This window comes from Bos taurus, chromosome 16 (genome assembly GCF_002263795.3).
Source record: "Bos taurus isolate L1 Dominette 01449 registration number 42190680 breed Hereford chromosome 16, ARS-UCD2.0, whole genome shotgun sequence".
NCBI lineage: Eukaryota > Metazoa > Chordata > Mammalia > Artiodactyla > Bovidae > Bos > Bos taurus.
The window spans coordinates 46,554,094-46,577,604 of NC_037343.1; the positions used below are offsets into that span (position 1 = coordinate 46,554,094).

Below are 23,511 nucleotides of genomic sequence, written 5' to 3' on the forward strand. Positions count from 1 at the left end.
ACTTTCATGCATTGGAGAAGGAAATGGCAACCCACTCCAGTGTTCTTGCCTGGAGAATCCCAGGGATGGGGGACCCTGGTGAGCGCCCATCTGTGGGGTCGCACAGAGTCGGACACAACTGACGTGACTCAGCAGTAGCAGTTCTACACCAAGAGAAGAAGCTCAAAGTCTATATAACTACAGCAAACATTTTTCTAGTCTTTGCATGCAAATAGTTTAAGATACTTTGTTTTTGAACTTTTGCAAAAACCTTTACATCCATTTCCTAACTGTGGTACAACTACAGCCCCAGGCAGGAAAGCTACATATCTTTATTTGGGCAATTGCTTCCTCATTACAAAGAGAATAAAAGAGCCATAACAAACATTCAAATGAAAAGTGGCTCCATGTAAATGGAGAGTAGATAAAGGCATCTTCCACTAAGTGAGATGATGAGAATGTTTTGATTTCTCAGATTATCAAAAAGGATTTGATAAGAAAGTTTTACTATATCTGTAAAATGTACTTTTAAGCACAAAGAAATCTTAGTTCAAATGTTAAAATCAAATGTATACAGTGAAAAGTGACAGAAATACCCCATTAACCTATTTTCAAAACTCACAGACCTGTCAGGTGACCTGAAGACCTTGTTAGAAACCAAAACACAGGGACTGCCCTCCAGTTCAGAGTGACATGGATACAAACTGACAGGAAGCAGTGACTACTGAAGCTTCCAGATCTCCAGAAGGAGCATTTACATCAGCCATGTTAACATCTTCCAATCATTAAAAAACTAGAAAATGTAGACTACAGCATACTGTGCCCCCATACCTTACAAAGGGCACTGATTTCACTGCCTACCACAGTGGATTGTGAATTCATGTCTTCCATGTGTTTTGCAGAATATGTATTTACAGGCTATATGATACCTAAGAAAACACTGGTAGGAACCCCTCACTCCCACCCATAACAAGGGGGAAATTTTTTTTAACATCCAAAACTCCTTTTCACAACCTCTCCTCTCTCCCAAAGGTAACCACTATCCTGACCCTTGCACCAATTATTTCCTGGCTTTTCTTTAGAGTTTTCCACCTGTGGCAGTACTGTTTAAATAACAGCTTTATTGAGACACAGTTCACATGCCATCAAGAGTACTTTCCAGATAGTCAAAGAGCTGTGCAACCCTCACTGTGCCAGTGTTTATCTCCATCGCTGTGGATCAGCTGGAATTTCCCAGGATCCCGTTCCCTGAGTCTGCCCAAGATTTCAAAGCAAGAATCGAACAAACTCCACTCTCTGAAGGTCTGTGTGGTTACAAGAGGTGCCAGACTGTTTCAGTCTGTCTACCTGCTTCCCCTGTTTCCTCCTTGGAGACCAGCTTCATTTCCCCAACACCTGCAGCTGGGAAGAGACCTATGAAAGGAGAGCCCAGCCCCAGAGGGCTCCTCTACCCCACTGCCGGGGCCACCCACCCCGGTGTTTCAGCAGGTGGTTCACGATCCTTCTCTCACCTTCTAATTCCTCCTCTGCGCCCTATGTTTTTCAACTTTTCCAAGGATTATACAGACTACTTCTGTAATAAATAAATCCCTTATTCCGTAACACAGCAGTTCTGCTTCCCTGACTGAACACTTATGGGACACCAACTACTTCCGTTTCCCTAAACAAAACGCTTAGTGCTGGCAGGACCCTGACCAAGAGAAGGAGAGGCTGCCAGACCCAGCAAGTCAGCTCTTACCATTTTAGTATCTATGACTCAAGAAGTTGGGTACACGTGTACCAAGGGCTCTTACAATCACACCTCGTCCTTATCCACATACACAGGACACACACACATACATAACATGCATGTAACATTTACTCACATACACAGAACAGTTCCAGCCCACATTTCAAAAATTAAAGAAGTCAACCTGATTAAAGATTAAATTGTAATTCTAATGCAATCTCATAAAAGAGTGAAAAGATACAGGCTAAACCATTAAGACTTGGCATCAATTTACAGAAAATCTCAAGCAGATAATTCAGTGGTACAGATGAATAATGCAAAAAAAAAAATTTAAGAAAATAAATGAGTGGGCATGGAGGAAAATGACTATTCTGGTAAAAGTTAGAAAGCAAAGTAAGATCAATCTTCACTATATATTTGTAAAATATTTTAAAAATCAAACAGAATGTGTTGTCATAGTGAGAGTGAGATTATGTCAGTGTCAGACAGAAACAGTAAAAGAAATACAGGAATGTGCAATGAGGATGCTCATAACTGCCCTCAGATCAGTAAGAGTATCGTCAAGGAAAAGTTATGAGAGACCATCAGTAACCAGTACCTACCCAGACAGCTAGCTCCCTCCATGAGGTCTGAGCTAACCTCTTGGTCCTTTTCGCAAATCTTTCCCTGACTAAGGCAACAATATAAGGTTTTCTAACAACTAAAGCTTCTCAGAAACTGATCCTCTTGTAAAGTACAGTGTTTTACAAAGTGGATGGCCACTGTATCAGAAATGCTCACTGTCACAGTGTCTTGGGGCTGGGCGGGGAATGCAACTGACATCAAAGAACCTTAAGGTATGAAGAGAAAAGACAGCATCTACCTGGTGGAGATGGTCTATGAGAAGGAAAGAAAAAGTGATCTGTGTTACAAATGGGTGTCTTATCGCATGAGGCTGAAACAGTCAGAAAGGAAAAAAGAATAAAGAAAGCTACAGGGAAAAAAAAAAAAAACAGAAACAGACCACCTCTGCCCCCACCAGACTCTGAATGCTATCCATGGCTTCAGAGTTTTAATCCAAATTCCAAGGTGTCAGTTCCAGTGATCTGTGGTCTAATAACGTAATTGTACATTTAATAAAGCCCACTTGTCTATTACAAATGCTCCCTCCAGATTTCCTTTTGCTTACTTTTAACCACAATTTGTTTAATTACAGTGAAGACATCTTCTGAAAGCAGTCAACAGAAGATTTAAGGCAGTGATTCCCAACCTGGCTGCACTTTAGAATCTCCCAGGGAGCTTTTAAAACCCCAAGCCTAGGCCCCACCCCCAGAGGCCTCAGTGTAATTGCTCAGAGGTGGGGCCCAGGCCCTGGTATGTTCAGAAAGCTGCCCAAGTGACACTAAGAGGCAGCCAGGGGAAAGAATCACAGACACAAGACAAGACAAGACTGGGGGTGGGAGCAGGCATTGGGCTCTCCAAGCTTCTCAGGGAGGGAACTTTTACCATTTTGCACAGGATCACAGAACACACCCCCCACACACTCACTGTGACACGCCAGAAGCACTGTCACTTATTTCTCAACACCCTGTAAAGGGTCAGCACCAGCCCATGTGTGAGCCGCTGGTTTAGAGAACGCATGGAGCTGATCTGTACTAACTCGGTCTCCTCCTCAGGCAGCAGCTTCCTGAGCTCCAGTCCTTGTGTGAACACAGTCACAGTCTAACCTTGCCTCCTAACAGCCAAGATCCAAGGGCTGGCTGTGGCAACTGCCTCTGGAGGAGGGCAGAGGCCCAGGCAGGCAGTGACAATGGGAAATGGGCAGATCAAACAGCGAAGGTGGGGAGTCCATGAACTTGGATGAGAAAGAACTACACCCTTACATCAGTAACCTCCAACTGCAGTACAGTATTTTGTTTAACTGTGAGTACAGGACAACTCAGCAATACAGGCTGAACCTGTTACTTCAACCTCAAGACTTTTTTTAATCCCAATTACACTGTCATTATGTGAAATATCATTTGTGTGTATCATTACTTCAAATACAGACCCACTACTAGATCTGTTATTTAAGAACATTTAAGACACACACATAGCACTGTGTCAAAAACTTTTGTTTCATTAAGACTTTTGTAACTATTTCAGTACAACTGGTTTGCTTTAAGACCGCCTATGAAAAGGTATCCATGCTTTCTCATTTAAATGCAAAAGGGCCTGAGCAACCCTGAGATGGCGAGGGGGGGGGGGGGGGGCGGTTGGGAAGGGGCAGGAGAAGAGCTGCCCTACAGGGTTTGGGGCTACACTTGCTCTTGAGATGAGACAGAAATGAAGGACAAGGAGCACTGTCAAGGCCGGAGATCAGGGGAATGATCCAGAGTTCCGTTTCGGATGACGATGTTTGAGGTGCAAGTAAGGCATCAGAGTCAACGGTTGAGGAAAAGCCAGGCTTAATCTGACAACATACAGACAGCATTTGAACTATGTCAGGAGACAACACTACTCAGAAAGAGAATGCCGTGTGAAAAGAGACGTTGAGGGAAGAAGCCTAAAGAACGTCAGCCCTGAAAGGCTGGCTGAGAATGAAGACCTGACCTCAGGGCTGAGAGGAGGTGGCCAGAGGAACACATAGAACAGGGTGTCATCATAGAGAAGCATCTTGGGGGGCAACTATGTTGAAAGCTGTTAAGAGGTTGCACAAGATGACAACCATGTCCACTGGGTTTGGCAATTTGTCTGAGGCTGGAACACATGGACAGTTGGGGCGAGGGGGATAGAGAAAGGCTGGACAAGAACAGGTGAAAAGTAACTGGAAACCAATAAAGTAGAGAAAATACGTGGATTACTTTCTTGAGAAGCTTTGATGTTGAAGCTTTTAAATGGGGCTACTAATGGTTTTTCCAGTAGTCATGTATGGATTTGAAAGTTAGACCATAAAGAAGGCTGAGCACTGAACTGATACCTTCAAACTATGGTGCTGGAGAAGACTCTTGGGAATTCCTTGGACTGCAATGAGATCAAATCCATCAACCCTAAGGGAAATCAACCTTAAATATTCACTGGAGGGACTGATGCAGAGGCTAAAGCTCCAATCCTTTGGCCACCTGATGCAAAGAGCCGACTCACTGGAAAAGACCCTGATGCTGGGAAAGACTGAAGGCAGGAGGAGAAGGGGACAAAAGAGAGGATGAGATGGTTGGATGGCATCACTGACTCAATGGACATGAGTTTGAGCAAGCTCCAGGAGATGGTGAAGGACAGGGAAGCCTGGCGTGCTGCTGTCCATGAGGTCGCAAAGAGTCAGACATGACTGAGCGACTGAAAAACAAACTGATGGAGAGGGAGGCTATTTATTTTCTGCTGCAGACGGAGCATACCCAGAAGACCTCAGCACACAAATCTGAATGATCTGCTAGAAATGGAGGGACCAATGATGCAGGAGAAGGCGAAACCACCACTGGACTGAAGTCCCTGAGACAAGAGAGGACCAGTCCAGAGCTCATGGGAACAGACCAGCCTCCGACAGGAGGAAGGAAGACACAGCCCTGGCCTGTGTGGGGTGCTCTGGCCCCCCACTGCCTTGTGTTTGCTAACCACGAGTAGATTCAGGGGCTGAGAGGCAGCGGGGTGGTGATGGTGAAGGGGTGGTTTAGCGTGAAGAAAGCAGACAGTATGATGCGGTGGTGAAGAGTGTGAGTACAAGGAGATGGAGGAGGATCCTAGAACACTGTAGGTAGGGGACACCACCCACTTGAAGCTGGGGATCAAGAATTTACACTGAGAGAGAAGCCCGATCCTTCACCTTATTTTTCTCCAGCAACACTGCACTGCTGGGGGAAGGTATAGAGAAGCCAGGGGACGGGGTCCACTCAGGATGGAGATCTGTCCAGCTGGGTGTGACAGAGGAGATGGGCAGGAAAGTGGCAGGTATCCGTTAAGAGCGTGATGATGGGGCTTCCCTAGTGGTCCAGTGGTGAAGAATCCGTCTACCAATGTGGAGACGCAGGTTCGATCCCTGGTCTGGGAAGATTCCATATGCCTTGGAGCAACTAAGCCAGTGAGTCACAACTACTGAGCCCACTAGCCTCAAATACCGAAGCCCGTGCACCCTAGAGCCCGTGCTCCGCAACAAGAAGTCACTGCAACGAGAAGCCCCCATGCCACAACTACACAAAGCTGGACCACAGCAATGAAGACCTAGCACAGCCACACACACACACAAAAATTAATCGACTAATTAAAAAAGGGAAAGTGATGATGTACTATGAACGCTAGAATTTAAGCTGGAAGAGGCAGAGAGGGGCTCTCTGAGCAAAGGCACCCATGGTAACCAGGGATTAGCTCATAAGTGCTGCGATACAATGGGCAGCTGTGGGTAAGGAGCAGCAGGCGGTCACAGTTCCAAGGTAAACTGAGGGTCCGCAGCAGTCAGAGACCGAGATGTGCAGGTGAGTGTGGACCACACAAGCTCAGTGCCTTGCCTCCGGGAAGAGGTCAGCTTTGAGACGGGGCCTCCAGAAGGCAAGCTCCACAGGGCAGGGATCTGTCTTATTCACCCCCATTTTCCCCAGAGCCTAGTGTTCAATAAACACTGTTGAATATGAATATCATTAAAACCTAATGAAGTAAAGGAAGGACAGAAAAGGACTGCGGCTTCCCTGCATGCAGGACACACTCTCCCCCTGAGGCACTGCGTCGTGGCCTGACCACAGCTGGTCCGCAAGGGAGGAAGGGCAGACCTGCCACACTGACTTCAGAAACAAGGGCGACCACTCGTGGGGTGACAGAGCATCTGACATGGTGGGCAAAGGGCCGTGCCACAGCCACTGACATGGGTTCTGTCCGCTGACGCAGGGCAGGCAACAGTCATCAGAGAGTTCTGCTGCTTATTTCAAAATAACCGCATTATTTCTTTCTTCAGATACCTCCATCTCTGCAAACCACTTCCTGGTCTGACTCTGGGTTCTTCGTTCAGGTGACCCACACTCAACACCTTCCTGAGAGAGGCGTCTCCACACCTCAACGCTACATCAGGGCTCCCATTCTGCGCATCTACTCTTGAATTCATGCCACAACATTCTCTCATTCGCAGCAAAATTCCCGGGAGGATCCTTAACACCTGCCATCCCCAAGTCCTTGCCGCATTTGCTTGCAACCCACATTCCACTGGCATCATTCGCCAGGGTGACTTGGAGCTTTCTGGTGCCCAAATCCAGGGGTCACAGCTCCATTCCCCACCCGATTGGACTTCTCAGTCACCTCCTGACTACGTCCTCTGAGGCAGAAAGAACAGTGTCACCCCTCCCCAAAAGAGCCACACTCAAATCACCAGCTCCTGTAAATACAGAAAAATTAAGCTGCCCATCAGTTGACCTTAAAATAGGGAAGGGACTCTGGACTGTCAGGGTGGACTCCATGGAACCACTAGAGTCCTTACAACTGGAAGAGAAAGGCAAGAGAGGTTGGAGACAGGGAAAGAGATGTGACGACACAAGTAGGGTCACAGAGTCTCCAGTGTCGGCTCCATACGGGAGACGGGGGCCACAAGCCACGGCGTGTGAGCAGCCTCTGCAGGTGGAACAGGCCAGGAAGTCTCCCCTGGAGCCCCCAGAAAGGAACGCAGCCTGCCCACACCTCGGTTTCGGCCCAGGGGGACCCCTGTCAGACATGTGACCCGCAGAACTCGAAGATGATATATCTGTGCTGTTTTAAGCCACTACGTTTGTGGCGATTTGTTACAGCAGCAAACCGAGAACTGATGCAGTCCTCCTCGAGGCCCACCTTACCCGGTCCACCACTGCTCCCTGGCTCTCCACACTCCTCCTGGCTGGCTCCTCCTGCTCCACCCAGGGCTTATCTCACCCTTTCTCCATCCATCTCTCGCCCCCGCGTGATCTCACCGCGTCTAACAGCTCTCCAATTTATGTCTCCACACAAGACCTCGCTCAGCCTTCTAGACAGTGGCCTACTCGGCACAGCCACTGCAGTGTCTGAGAAACATCCCAAATCGATACAGCCAAAGAGAACTCCTGACACCCTGCCTTCAGTCTCCTTAGTCTCAATTATGAGCACCAACAGCAATGCAGCAGCTGAGGCTGCAAAGGAGGACTCCTTTGTGATGCCTGCCCCACCCCCACATCCAATCCCAAGAGTCCTGACACCTCCACCTCCAAAAGTGACCCCACTTTTCTCCTCTTCACTGCTTCCATTGTCTCTCACCAAGATTGCCAATCACTGCAACAGCCTCGGACTGGTCTCCCTGTCAGTCACACAGCGGCCACAGGACGGCTCTGCAAATAAAAAACCCACATTACACCTATCACTTCCTCAAAGTCCACCCGCCAGGGACTTCCGGTTACTCGAAAAATCCCAAGTGTTGGTGCCGACAAAGGACCTCAAGATCTAGCCCCTGCCTATCCCAATTTTCCCAGGTCTACTCTGTTCCAGCCACGTTGTTGTCTATTTTGTTTCTCAAACCAAATGCATTCCTGCCTCGGGGCACTTGCACTTGCTATTCCTTCTGCCTAAAATATTCCCCCATATCCTCAAGCAGTTGTCCTTCATCATTCAGATAGCTCAAATGCTCTAAGGAAGGCCTTCATAATCAACCCACTTCAAGTGCTCACAGCTGAGTATTCTGTTCTATTTTCCCCAACAACTCTCTGAAATTTTTACATACTTAGTGCTCAGGTATCGTCTTCCCTTCTAAACTATAAGCTCCATGACAACAGGAAACTTGTCTGTCTGGGAACCTCAGCATCCTCAACCAGTGCCTGGCACATATTGGGCCTCAGAAACCTTGCTGAACTCATGAATGAAGATATGAAACACAATGGAATACTAACACACAGTCAACAAACGTGATGCTGTGAATTACTGTCCAAAAGGCCTAAGATGCACACAACATGTTAGGAGAAAAGCCAGACCACAAAACCACCTGTACAGTAAACCCCCTGTGAGTTAACAAACAATAAAATATACGGCCACATCAGTAAGGAATATGTCTACAGAGACGTACATCAGAGAGTCCACAGTTTCTTTCTGATGGCAGGCTTTGGGGTGACCTGGCCTTCTTGCTTCCCCTGCTGAACTATGTGGCGTGGAGGGTGAGGGGAGGAGTCCACCCTCCCCCAGGCTTCCTGGCTCCACGGGAAGAGCTCCTCCACGGAGCACAGTCCTGCTTCCAGCCTCACTCCCACTCCCACTGCACAAGGAGTGGTTTATCTGATACTGGGTGCTTCAGTACCGCCTCCCATGACTCAGGGAACAGCCTTCAGGGGCAGCTCCCGTAGATCTGTTTGGCAACACCAATGACCATCTCTAAGTGGGATGTCCAACTCAGGGACAATGTGTCAGCAGCACACTTGAGTAGGAGACCTAAACAGTGTCTGCTGATGGGCTTTTCATGTACTCATTCATTCAAGAAACAGTCACTGAACACCTGATATCGTGCCCTAAGATAACTCTACACTCCCAAGATCCATCCATGAACAGAATGGGTGAAGACTGCTGTCGACCAGGACCTGACAGCCTAGCAGGGGCAGTCAGACAATACACAATAAAAAGAAGTAAATTATACACTATATTAGATGACAATAAAAGCTAATTTCAGAACACTCATGTCTCACTACCCTCATTTATGAAATAAAAAATATATAATCACCACACAGCAGGTTCTCTGAATTGCTTGAGGAATGGATTGTTAAAAATTACTGGAAAATGCTTAAATATATAAAGTTTTGATTGATAATAATTAAAGCATTTAACAAAAATGATTCTTAAATAAAACGAGTGTTAGGAAGTCTAAATTTTGCTCAACAGCACAAAAATAAAATAAAATTTTAACATGCACAGTAACAACTGTCCTCTAATGCCGGGAAAGGGGAGCCTGTCACCACACAGTTTAAAGACACGTCAGGAAAAATGGGAAATGACTACTCTCTGACCTCAACTGTACAGACCGTGTTTAATTTCTAGTTTTAGTGTATCCTTTCTCAGAAATGGGAAGCAGATGGCATTTTTCCCTTTCTTTCAATTCGTTCTAAACTTTTTAAAAGGCATGTGTATTTCAGTGTTTCCCCTCCTCCTCCTCCTGGAAAAGCAGCCTTTCCTAAATAAGAACCCCGGGTCCAATGGGAAAGCATTCCTCCTGGCAGCTGCTCTGACAGCTCCAGTCTCCTACACAGAGCACTAAAAGGGTGTGACCTCACGACACTCTGACTTGACCTTCTGTGTCGACATCCCCCCCACCAGAGGGATACTCCCTGACGTCTTTAAAAAAAAAAAAAACTATTTCAGCATGAGCTACACACAGAACGGCGGTCTCTCTTTGTGGACTTGGCTTCTTGAAAAACTCCTGTATTTAATGAGCGATTACGCAAGATTGATATACAAGGTCTATCACTTTCCTATACATCAGAAACGACCAAGCGAAATTTGAAATTTAAAACGCAGTATTATTTACATTAGCATACCCCTCCCCACCCAAAATGGCAACCCACTCCAGTACTCTTGCCTGGAAAATTCCACAGACTGAGGAGACTAGTAGGCTGCAGTCCACGGGGTCACAAAGAGTCAGAAACGATTGAGCGACTTCATTTTTCACTTTCTCCCCCAAAAAATGGAATTAAGTATAAATCTAACAAAATATTTACAACAGCTGTAGGAAGAAAATTCCAAAACTCTGATGAATCAAATAAAAAACTAAATAAATGGAAAAGCAGTCCACGTTCACAGATGGGAAGACTCACTAGTATCAAGATGTCAGTTCTTCTCAACTTGATCTCTAAGTTCAACACAATCCTAATCAAAATCCCAGCAACAGAATAATTATAAAGTTTACAAGGAGAGACAAGAGACCTAGAGCAACCAACTCAATACTGAATGAGAACAAAATCAGAGGACCGACACTATCTGACCTCAAAACTTACTACAAAGCTACATAACCAAGGAAGTATGTTGGGCTTCCCTGGTGGCTCAGTGATAAAGAATCCACCTGCCAATGCAGGAGACACAGGTTCAATCCCTGGTCCAGGAGGATCCCATATGCTGCAGAACAACTAAGCCCGTGTGCCACAACTTCTGAGCCTGTGCTCTAGAGCCAGGGAGCTGCAACTCCTGAGCCCAAGTGCTGCCACTACGGGAGCCTGCGAGGCCTAGAGCCCATGCGCCACAACAGGAGAAGCCACCTCAGTGAGAAGCCCTCGCACTGCAACCAAGAGTAGCCTCTTTCTGTCACAACTAGAGAAAGCCCACTCAGAGCGATGAAGATCCAGCACAGCCATAAACAAATAATATTATTCAGGGGGAAAAGAAAAAAACAGTGTGGTACTGTCCAAAGAAATGGACAAATGTTCAATGAAACAGAACTGAATTGAAAGCCCAGACACAGACCCACATAAACATAATCAACTGATCTTTGACAAAGGAGCAAAGGCAATACAGTGGAGTAGAGTCTTTCCAACACTTTCAGATAGTGCTGGAACTGGGCCACCAGGTACCAAAAAGAAGGACTCAGATACAGGCCTTACATCCTTCACAGAAACCCAACTCATCATGAATCACAAACCTCAGCATAAAATGCAAAACTATAAAACTCCTATTAGATAACACAAGAACCAGAAGATCTTGAGTATAGCATTACAATGCCAAAGCATTATCCATGGAAGAAATAATTGATAAGCCAGACTTAACTAAAAAGCTCTGTCCTATGAAGGACAATATCAAGAGAATGATAAAAAGAAACTGGGAAAAAATCCTTGGAAGAAACACCTCTGATAAAGGACTGTTAGCTAAGGTAAAAAAAAAAAAAAAAACACTGTTAAAACTCAACAATCAGACCCTAGCAGACACCTCATCACAGGAGACATACAGATGGTAAGACTGTATATGAGAGGATACTCCACATAACATGTTACCAAGGAAACACAGATTAAGACAACAGTGAGCTACCACTGTGCATCTATGAGAATGGTCAAAATCCAGAACACAGACAACACCAAATGTTGGTCAGGATTCAGAGCAAAACCAACTTTCTTTGAGTGCTGGCAGGGACACGAAACAGTGCAGCCACGCTGGAAGACAGTTTGGCAGCTTCTTACAAAACTAAACATGGTCTTACCACACGATCCAGCAACTGCACTCCCTGGTATTTGCCCAAAGGAGTTGAAAACTTATGTCTATGCAAAATCCTGCACATGAATGTTTACATCAGCTTTATTCAAAACTGCCAAAAACTGGAAGTAGCCAAAATGTCCTTCAGGAGGTGAATGGGTAAATGATCGGCAGTGCATCTGGACAATGGAGTATTACTTAGCACTAAAAAGAAATGAGCTACCAAGCCATAAAAAGACACAGAGGAATCTTAAGTGCCTATTACCAAGTGAAAGAAGCCAATCTGAAAAAGCTACATGTTTTATGACTCCAACTACTACATGACATTCTGGAAAAGGCAAAACTGTGGAGATAATAAAGAGATGAGCAGTTGCCAGGGGCGGGGAGGTAAAAAGGCGGGGCACAGATGACCGTTAGGGTGGCAAAACTAACCTGTATGAAACAACAATGATGGATGCACGTCACAAGTGCTCGTCCAAACCCAGAGAAAATGCAACACCAACAGTGAACCACATATGAACTATGGACTCTGGGAGATACTGATGTGTCAACACAGATTCACTGCTTATCAAAAGGCACTCTTCTAGTAGGACTAATGCTAAAGCTGAAACTCCAGTATTCTGGTCACCTGATGTGAACAGCCGACTCCCTGGAAAAGTCCCTGACGCTGGGGAAGACTGAGGGCAGAGAGAAGAAGGTGTTACAGGATGAGATGGCTGAATGGCATCACCAATGTAATGGACATGAACTTGGGGAAATTTGGGGAGATGGTGAGGGACAGGGAAACCTGGAGTGCTGCAGTCCACGGGGTCAAAAAGAGTCAGACACGACTGGGGGACTAAACAATAAGAACCACCAGTAGGGGATGCTGACAGCAGGAGAGGCTGTGGATGGGAGGGGGCAGGGCACCTATGGGAACTCTCCGCACCTTCCACTCAATTTTGCTGTGAACCTTAAACAGCTCTAAAACTTAAATCATAATAAAAAGTAAATAGAAATTCTAGGTGTGGCCTCCCAGGTGGCACTAAAGTTGGTAAAGAACTCACTTGCCAATGCAGGAGACATAAGAGATGTGTGGGTTGGATCCTGGGAAGACCCCCTGGAGGAGGGCATGGCAACCCCTTCCAGTATTCTTGCCTGAAGAATCCCATGGACAGAGGAGCCTGGCAGGCTACAGTCCATGGGGTTGCAAAGAGTCGGACACGACTGAAGTGACTTAGCAGATATACACACACCTGGAGCCCCGCCCCTCAGACCTGCTCCCACTGACTGAGGCTCAGGTGGCTTCCCAGCCTAGGTCAAGCTACTTCTCAGCTTTCTGGTTTCCTGGACATGGGAAACCTTTTTATCCCCAGAAACTCCGTTGGAATCCCAGTAAAATGAATTCAGTGCTGAATGAAGCTGCCTTGGAACTGCACCCTGGTGGTACTTCGGCTGCGCCACGGAGGCACACACACCTGCTCCACTTTGTTAATTCCCAGGGCTGGAGCTCCTCCCACTTTCCCCACTTCTCTGTAAATGGAAACTGCATGGAAACTGCACGGTCTTTAACCATTACATTTACTTCAGCTCTGCATCCTTCACCAGACCAGAGAACACGCAAAGCCACTGAGAAAGCTTCAGGAAACCCACACAGCATGCCCACAGAATTCTCCCTAACAGAGAAATACTCTCCCAGACACATAGTTATCTTTCATCACAGTCACTCCAGCCCATCTGTGCTTTCTCATCCATCTAGAAAGGAGTTTCTTTTTGCGTCTTTTCTCCGCCCCCCCCCCCCCCCCCGGCTTTCAAAAGCATTAAAATTCGGGGCTTCCCTGGTGGCTCAGTGGTAAAGAACCCACCTGCTAATGCAGGAGACACGGGTTTGATCCCTGACCTGGGAAGACCCACATGCCGCACAGCAACTAAGCCTGGGCATCACAACTACTGAGCCCGTGGCTCTAGAGCACGGGAGCTGCGACTACTGATGCCCACACACCTAGAGCCTGTGCAACAAGAGAAGCTACCACCACGAGCAGCCTGCATGCCAATACTAGAGAGGAGCCCCGCTTGCTGCAACTAGAGAAACACCTGTGCAGCAATGAACACTCAGCCCAGTCAAAAATAAAAATAAACAAAAGCCTTAAAACCAGAAAACAGGTTATTTTTTAGGAACGTCTTTTCAAATTTCCACCAGAATTTCATAATCGAGATAATAGAACTTATCATTAGCAACATTTGATAGGTAATATTAAAAGGACTGGAAGGTGGGAGACAGGTAGAGAGGTAAGTAAGTAGATGCCGTCAGCTTTAGGGTCCTGCTGCTTTCAGCTCTCCAGGCCAAACAGAGATGGACAGGGAATGGGGTAGAGACCATCCTTCATGCTTCCTCTTCCAAAAGAAAACGTAACAAAAACTGGAGTATGAACAGAGGCCGCCTGCCCAGAAGGGGGCCAGCTCCACCAAGGCCAGAGGGACAGAAAACCCCCAACCCCCAACCTGCTGGGTGATGAAAATGTGGAATTAGATGGAGGTATACCATGTGTGGACACAGGACTGGAAAAGGTCAGTTTTCATTCCAATCCCAAAGAAAGGCAATGCCAAAGAATGCTCAAACTACCACACAACTGCACTCATCTCACATGCTAGTAAAGTAATGCTCAAAATTCTCCAAGCCATGCTTCTGCAATACGTGAACTGTGAACTTCCTGATATTCAAGCTGGTTTTAGAAAAGGCAGAGGAACCAGAGATCAAATTGCCAACATCTGCTGGATCATCGAAAAAGCAAGAGAGTTCCAGAAAAACATCTATTTCTGCTTTCTTGACTATGCCAAATAAATTGACTATGACTTCGACTGTGTGGATCACAACAAACTGTGGAAAATTCTGAAAGAGATGGGAATACCAGACCACCTGACCTGCCTCTTGAGAAATCTGTATGCAGGTCAGGAAGCAACAGTTAGAACTGGACATGGAACAACAGACTGGTTTCCAAATAGGAAAGGACAAGGCTGTATATTGTCACCCTGCTTATTTAACTTCTATGCAGAGTACATCATGAGAAATGCTGGACTGGAAGAAACACAAGCTGGAATCAAGACTGCTGGGAGAAATATCAATAACCTCAGATATGCAGATGACACCACCCTTATGGCACAAAGTGAAGAGGAACTAAAAAGCCTCTTGATGAAAGTGAAAGTGGAGAGTGAAAAAGCTGGCTTAAAGCTCAACATTCAGAAAACGAAGATCATGGCATCTGGTTCCATCACTTCATGGGAAATAGATAGGGAAACAGTGGAAACAGTGTCAGACTTTATTTTTCTGGGCTCCAAAATCACTGCAGATGGTGACTGCAGCCATGAAATTAAAAGACGCTTACTCCTTGGAAGGAAAGTTATGACCAACCTAGATAGCACATTCAAAAGCAGAGACATTACTTTGCCAACAAAGGTCCGTCTAGTCAAGGCTATGGTTTTTCCTGTGGTCATGTATGGATGTGAGAGTTGGACTGTGAAGAAAGCTAAGCACCAAAGAATCGATGCTTTTGAACTGTGGTGTTGGAGAAGACTCTTGAGAGTCCCTTGGACTGCAAGGAGATCCAACCAGTCCATTCTGAAGGAGATCAGCCCTGGGATTTCTTTGGAAGGAATGATGCTAAAGCTGAAAGTCCAGTACTTTGGCCACCTCATGTGAAGAGTTGACTCACTGGAAAAGACCCTGATGCTGGGAGGGATTGGGGGCAGGAGGAGAAGGGGACGACAGAGGATGAGATGGCTGGATGGCATCACTGACTCGATGGACGTGAGTCTGAGTGAACTCCAGGAGTTGATGATGGACAGGGAGGCCTGGCGTGCTGCGATTCATGGGGTCGCGAAGAGTCGGACACGACTGAACTGAACTGAACTGATTCCATGTGTGTACACACTACAGACCACTGAATGGTACACATTAAACATAAAAATAAATGAAAAGATGATTAAGAATTAAAACAATAAGCAAACTCCCAAGCTGGCAACAGTGCTCGAGCCTCCACAACTGGAGAACTGGGCTTCAGACAAATCTTTAAAGCTCTCAAAGCACAACCTCACACCACCACAGACACAAAAGAGGCCTAGAAGGCGTCTTACCTAACACTCAGCTGAATGGTGGCAGAGCCAAGACTATATAACCTGTTTCCAGCTGGCCAGTTCTGTATCCTTTCCCAGACATCGGTGATCCTTGCATTCAGTAAGGAAGTTTTCATCTCAAACATTAACTCATAATCTGAAAAAGTAAAACCTACAGCAATTATATTCTAGCACACAAACTCATTATTCAAGTCTGTGATTTGTAATTACAATTGCAGGGGTACCCAGTAGTGTCATTTAAGTTGTTCTTAGACTAATGAGAAAAACCAGAAGTGAACCTAAGACTGACTGATATATTTGTGCCAAGGCCTAACGACAGGCTTAGAGAAATGCTTGCTGAGCAAAAAAACAGTTTATAAATAGTTCGGTGCGGGAGGGACAGGATAACTGCAGGGCACAAAGTAGTGCCATGTACCAAATTCAAATGAACCTGCCTGAGCCTGGATGGGACAGGGGTTGGGAGAGAATGGACACATGTGTGTGTATGGTGGAGTCCCTTTGCTGTTCAACTAAAACTACCACAATACTGTTAATTGGCTATATCCCAACACAAAGTAAAAATTTTTAAATAAAAATCCATTAAAAAAAAAAAAAAAGAACCTGCCTGAGAACAGTCAGGACTATATTCACATTGCAAGGAACAATATAGATTTGGCAAAAACATCATCCACTGCATTTAACTAATGCTGTTAATATAAATTTTATTAGTTTTGTGGTCTCTTTTTATGTAATGTATATACTATTTGAGTTTTATATTCAAAGAAGAACTCTAACAATTAATAAAAATTATGCTGAGTTTTTTGTGTTTTTCCACATTTCATTCATTCAACAAATGTTTATTGAACACAGAGTATGGGCCAAATATTCTTTTAAGTGCTACATTCTGAAAGAATATAATAAAAATAGTTTAGGTCAAACAGCACTGGGTCTACAGAAATTTTCTCCCTTTAAAGAAAAACTGCTTTACCACCTTAGATTTTATAAACATTACTGGACTCTCTGGACTCTCTGCACGTAAGATGTGCTTCTTTTACTGCTTGCTCCCTGAGGCCAAACCCACCGGTATCGCTCTCTTCACCTGCCTGCCGTCATGGATGTGGGGGGATGTCCCGCCCCCAGCATTTCAGTGTGCTCGCTCCCCTCTGCTATTGCAACACCAGAGTGACTGACACAGACTGCCTGATGAATAGGTCTGTGCTCACATGGATCGCAGTATCCATCCATTCACTTCACACCACTAAGTTAAACAGAGGAATTATGCTTAACTCAACTGCTACAAAATGATCACATTTAAAATTTGGTACCACACACTGTACTCAAAAGACAAAGGTGGTCACTCTGAAAATCTGGCTCTCTGTATGTACTGTGGGTCATATATGCATTTTCCTCCGTGTGTGTGCGTGTATGTGTGTGTGTGTGTGTGTGCACGCACATGCTCGGCTGCATGCAACTCTTTGCAACCCTATGGACTGTAGCCCACGAGACTCCTCTGTCAACCACAAAAGCCCTGCTTGACCTCAAAGAATGATCAGCTGCTGCTAAGTCGCTTCAGTCGTGTCCGACTCTGCAACCCCAAAGATGGCAGCCCACCAGGCTCCCCCGTCCCTGGGATTCTCCAGGCAAGAACACTGGAGTGGGTTGCCATTTCCTTCTCCAATGCATGAAAGTAAAAAGTGAAAGGGAAGTCACTCAGTCACGTCCAAGTTTTTTCGACCCCATGGACTGCAGCCTACCAGGCTCCTCCATCCATGGGACTTCCCAGGCAAGAGTACTGGAGTGGGTTGCCACTGCCTTCTCCAAAGAATGATCTGGGACCAGTCAAACCCTTAACACTGACAAAATCTCTCACTCACCTTTATAATCAAAAATGCTTTTCAGTTTAGCTTAAATGTGGGAAATATAAAGAGTCTTAAATGGTCTCCAAAAAATGTGTGTCTATGTTTCAAAAAGATAATATGTAAGTATACTACTTATCTGATATGAAGAGCCAATTCACTGGAAAAGAACCTGATGCTGGGAAAGATTGAGAGCAAGAGAAGGGGGTGGCAGAGGGATGAGATGGTTAGATAGCATCACCGACTTACTGGACATGAATTTGAGCAAATTCGAGGAGATAGTGAAGGACAGGGAAGCCTGGTGTGCTGCAGTCCATGGGGTCACAAAGACTTAGTGACTGAACAAGTACATGAGTAAGGCCAATAACTGCAAAAATTGCACCCCTTAATCTACAACTTTATAAGTTATACAAACAAAAATTTTAAATACAAAAATACTCAAGAATTTATACCTTTCCAAAAAAATGATTTTAAAAATCCTAAAGGTGGGTTCTTGTTAAAATAATTGAAATGAAATATAATTTAATAATTTTCATAGTCATAAAGTCCATTTTTCTTACCTGAATATAAAAAGTTGGGGGGAGCAGTATTCAGGATTTAAAATGCTAATTCTCTCCCTATAAAAGGCATTATACCCGAGGGTTTTTTCTTCTTTAGCTTCTGTGGTATGATTGTATCAGCCTGTATGTGTACTGCTCCCTACACAAACATTTTTACCATTAAAAAAAATGCATTTAATATGAAAATCTCTGAAGCTACCACCACAAACCTTTGCAGCACTTCCTTTAAGATCAATACAAACTGGAATTCTTTTTTGTTTGCTTACTCTGGAGAAACTTTGTGTTAGAGGAAAAACAAACAAAAGAAAGAGCATTAATAGTTCAAAAATAGCAGCACACAAAAATGATCTGAACATACTGAAGGAGAACATTTTCATTATAAAAGGTTCATGGTGCTGCATTAACTTCACTTTGGAAGAACGCCACTGGAAACCCAGATCCAGCAAGGGGGGAATGCAGTAGTTATAACTTAAGTCAAAGAGCTAATTAATGACTAAACAAAAGAAATTTCAGTCTGGACAACATATATGGAGTACTAATATGTGTAATTATGAAGTAGTCGTTTGAGCAATCAGAAAGTTGCATTAGCATAATTATTTCTGGCTCTGGGCTTTAAAAATATCAATATTAACTTAAAATGCAGAAATCTCGTAATAGTTCACCTAATTATGTCAATACCTAAGTGATCATGAAATAAGAGTTGGTTCTCTAACAAATATGCTCTGTGTTGAATACATTTTTTCCTGCCCAGGATAAAAAAATCAAGCCTATCAACCTGCCAGTTACACACAGGTACAGAATTTCTGTTTTTAATGTACTTTCTTCCTTACCTAGAGCCCATACATTAATATTCATTACTAAGAGTTGAAACTCCTTCTCTAACACAATCTACTACTTTTTCAAAATAATTCTCAGACAAAAATACATTAAGTTTAGGTATAATACTAGAAAATGAAAAATGAAGCAAATGAATAAAACAAAATGATCAGAAGTCACTAAGGAGGGCAAGACCTTGGGGAAGTCTTATCTGAAACTGTTCTTGGAACAGAACTGCAGAAAGTATGTGCTCCAAGATCAGGGGATGGGCTTGGACTCCCAAGGCCACCACTTTCAGGTGCTTTATTTAACAACTCTGCGGTTCAAGTCTCCTCACATACCATGTAAGAGTAATCACAAAACCTACCTCACAGGACTAGGTCAAGGAATAAACGTGAAGATTCACAGAAAGAACTCAACAGTGCCTAGCATGCAGTAGACGTTCAATAAATGGTAGCTGCCGTAATTATCATCATCATTATCATCTCCTGGGAAAAGAGTGTTTATGGCTGAGAAAGCATAAGCTAAAATTGATTTGTTTTTAGATACAACATTTATTTTGCAATTGCAAACAATATTCAAGAAGGGCAGGAGAGTTCACCTATCCCAATGAGTTAGAAAAGGTTAGAAGTGCTGAAGCAGGCCCTATAATCTCTTTTATTGCTAACAGTCTTCCTTTTCAGTGACTTTCAGCTTTACCAAAATTTGCATGTGAACCCACAATACTAATTTTACATCAACTCTTTTTAACCAAAAACTAAATTACACAGTGGATCTGTCAAGTACCCTAATGTGGTTAAGGGTTATGGGTCTTTAGATTAAAAGCCTGAAAGACACACCGCAGGAAGAAAGTTCCTGTGAATCAATCAACAACGTAGAAGAAATGAAGCTCAGACAGAGCCAGGCCCTGTCAAGTGTGCTATCTTGATCAAGTTATTTCACCCTTTTTACCAACAGTCCCTCATCTGTAAAAGGAAACACGCTGCATGTGAACGGGCACAATCTTGCTCCCCCTCTCTCAAGAGATGTACACACACTGGTCACAAGGTGGGTTTTCTCCAGTAACCAACCACAAGTGTGACCACACAGGTGTGAGGAAGGGCGCTTCTCAAAAGTACAGAGGAGTCAGATTCTACCCAGGAATTCAATTGTGCACACCTAGCAGAGAGAGAGCACCACGGGTGACAGAGAAAGGCGACAGCTGACGTCTAATCCAAGCAACCCCGGCCGCCAGTCTCCTTAGCAAGCAGATGCTGCTCAGAGCGTGAGATGGAAACACGCGTCGGCTGTGCTCACAACTGCGCTCGTGCAACATGCCCCTCCCTACGTGAGCGCCTGGTCCTGGCAAGTGGAAGCGACAGGAGTGTCATGTGTGTCCAACACAGCTCCTAAATACCAGCCAACTCCCTCACGCGTCCTCCACTGAGACACGGTTGTCCCCTCCAACCGCAGAGGGCCTCCACGCCCTGAGCCCCTGGAGAGATTCCACCGGTCCTTAAGGCTGCCTGACCATGAACCCACCTTTCCCGGGAATCTGTCCCCTTCAGGTCTCAGTGGTGACATAAAGGACAGCAGGCTGAAGGACAAACGAATTGTTTTGTTTCTATTACCCTAGCCAGTAAAAAAAGAAAAAAGGCAGGTAACGATCACCACATAACACCCTACAGAATTAACAACTGCTGTCACTCTAAGACGCCTCTATTTTTCCTGAAGCCAAAACTCAACAGGTAACAAAGCCAAAGTCCTCTACCCAGAAATACGGGCCAACCTTTGACTTCAGTTCTCTCGTAGGATTTTTCATCAGGGTTGAGCTGATAGATCACTGAAGGCGCCTCGGATCACAGGGGAGGAGGGCGGTGCCCTGGCCCCCACCAGCCAAGGCCCACCCCCTCATGTCCCCAACCCCATGTTCTCAGCAGCAGTGACCACTCCTGCAAACAGCCCACAGCTCTCAGATCCCAGTCTCACACTGCACGGGTCAGAGGGGAACACACTTCAGTCACACTGGGACCTAAACCACAGTCTCCAAGGAGCTACGTGAGCTGAGGTTCTAGAAGAAAATGCAGAACAACTTCTTATCTGCCTTTTAATCTGGTCCTCTCTAAAAATTCCTTATTGGATATTTTATAATGTATCTAAAATAATCGTAAGGTGGAACAAATCAATAATTTAGAGGTAAACAAATATGTGAAAGTTGAAGGCTGCGTTCAAAAGTTCCAAAAATGTTTTGAAACCACTGATCTAAATAATCTACCAACTAAATTTCTGACACTGTTACCTCCAGCTTTATAACTCTTAAGATCACTAATTTTAATTCACTAAGCAATTACTGGTTTCAACTGTAATTTCAAGTCAAAGGTAAAATAAATTGCCAATTACATAAAAATGTAATATTGAAAAAATTATATGCTTTGTTACATGTATAAATAAACCGAAACTGATGTATAATAACATAGCATCAAATCCTCTTTCAGGGATTACTAAGGAACATACTAAGTTTTTTAATATTTCATGACCTAGTTTTGACTTAGTGAACGGCTCCCAAATTGTATTATTTTGCTGACAGAGTAACGATCTATGATTAATTTTCAGCACATTTACTTTGTTTTCACGTTCAAAATGTCTGAAACAATTACTAGATGACTGATTAAAACAACAGGACTCTAAACCAGTTGTTTGTCAAAGGTATCTTGTCTAAGGGGGGAAATATAGTTTATGCAAATAATCAATACATACATACCTTTAAAGACGTTTAAAATCAGTTGAGACAAAACTATGAGGTTCTAGTGAGTATTTAAATATATAAACTAGGATAAGTGAAGAGACTCTCACATAACCTCTTGTAACAAAACAAAAGCATTTTAGGTCAAGAATTTGAGCAGAACAATTTTTAAAAAATAAAGGTAAATAGGCAGCACTATTTTCTTCTTGTATTTTAATGACCAATATAGGGTAGAGTTTTGTATTTATAACTTGGAAGTAAATGTTGAACCAGCAATACGAACTGATTTAGACCAACCTCGCAAAACCAATGACCCCAGCCATGTGAACTAAAGAAACAGAATTCCCAGCCTGATGGACACAGACCCAAGTCTCATCACCACGTGAAATGGGTATCACCCTGAATTGAAACAGATTTCAAAAAAAATAGATGACAAAGCAATCCACCCTTAATATTAAGACTTCCAGATTAAGATTTACAAAAAATAAAAAAAAAAAAATCATCCAAGAAGATAAAACTCTGACTCACTCTACTTCATCAACCTTCTAACTGGATATCAAATAAACAACCTACTACACAGCCTTCATTCTTCATACAAATGCCTTTCATTAAGGTAAACCAGTTAATTCTCCATGCAAACTTTCTTCATTAGAGAGGACCAGAGCCATTTTGTTAAAAAGAAGCCTGCCCTTCTCAATTCTACAGAAACTTCACATTGTCAAGACACTGCATGGTCTATGAACACTGGGGCTGTTCCTCTATTTATGATAGGAACTAAGCTTTAACTGAGATGCAGATAAGAGTCAACCACCAAATGCAAGACACCATAATGCAGGAAAACACAAAGACAGAAACTCATGCTATCTTAGTAAGTCAGCGTGCACATCTGAGATTTTTCAATGCAGGCCAGGCAGATCAGAGATTGTTCAAAACAACATGTTGGTCTTTGTCAAATCCAGATTCAGTATTCTTCTCATTCACAATTTCCTAGTTCAGTATTTTGAATTTTAAGCTAACATATAGTAGTACTGCGCAAGATGACCTAGCAAGTTTGCCCTTAAAAAAATTAATACCCCTAGAAATAGAAATTTATCTACCTCATTAGTGTTCCATCGGTGCCTCTCTTTGGGTAAACTTGAACATTTCGGCAGACATTCAAGCAGCTTTTTCGGTAAAAAGATTTTTACATGACTACTATTGCTGTTCCCATGATCATCTATAAAGAAGAAAACAGTAAATTCAGAGAAGATAATAGAGAAAAGCTCCTTTTAAGTACACTGGCAAGGTCAGAAACAGCAGCTCAGTTTAGTCACTGGGAGACCAAGAGCATCATCCCTCTTAGTTAACAGAACTCATTGACACACTTTTCAGGTAGATGGCAGCAAGACTGTGGTCAAGAGGCTCTACAGTAAGATGGAGCTCTTGGCTCCATGGCGAGCAAGTGAACAGGGAATAGCCCAGCAGCTGCCCAGAACCTAAGCACTGCTTTTAAAGGTTCTTTCACGAGGTTTCCATGAAGTACATCAAAATCACAAAATGAGTTAACCTCACAAAACCTAGAAATCTTCTGTTAACCAGGTGGAAAAGGTTGTTACATTTTTTAGGAAAGAGGAATTAAAATATAACTACTTCCTTTCTTGATAAACTAATACTACTACTTCATCCTCTAAA

The 23,511-nt window shown here is 44.0% G+C and overlaps 1 protein-coding gene across 5 annotated transcripts in view; it reads right to left on the reverse strand.

The window, feature by feature from the left end:
• CAMTA1 (calmodulin binding transcription activator 1) overlaps positions 1 to 23,511 on the reverse strand; it is a 994,006-nt gene that overhangs the window by 935,784 nt on the left and 34,711 nt on the right. For all 5 annotated transcript variants that reach the window (XM_059875731.1, XM_059875732.1, XM_059875734.1 and 2 more), the window contains one exon: positions 22,938 to 23,056. In XM_059875731.1, the coding sequence (XP_059731714.1) occupies positions 22,938 to 23,056 (119 nt within the window). The remainder of the gene's footprint in view (positions 1 to 22,937; positions 23,057 to 23,511) is intronic.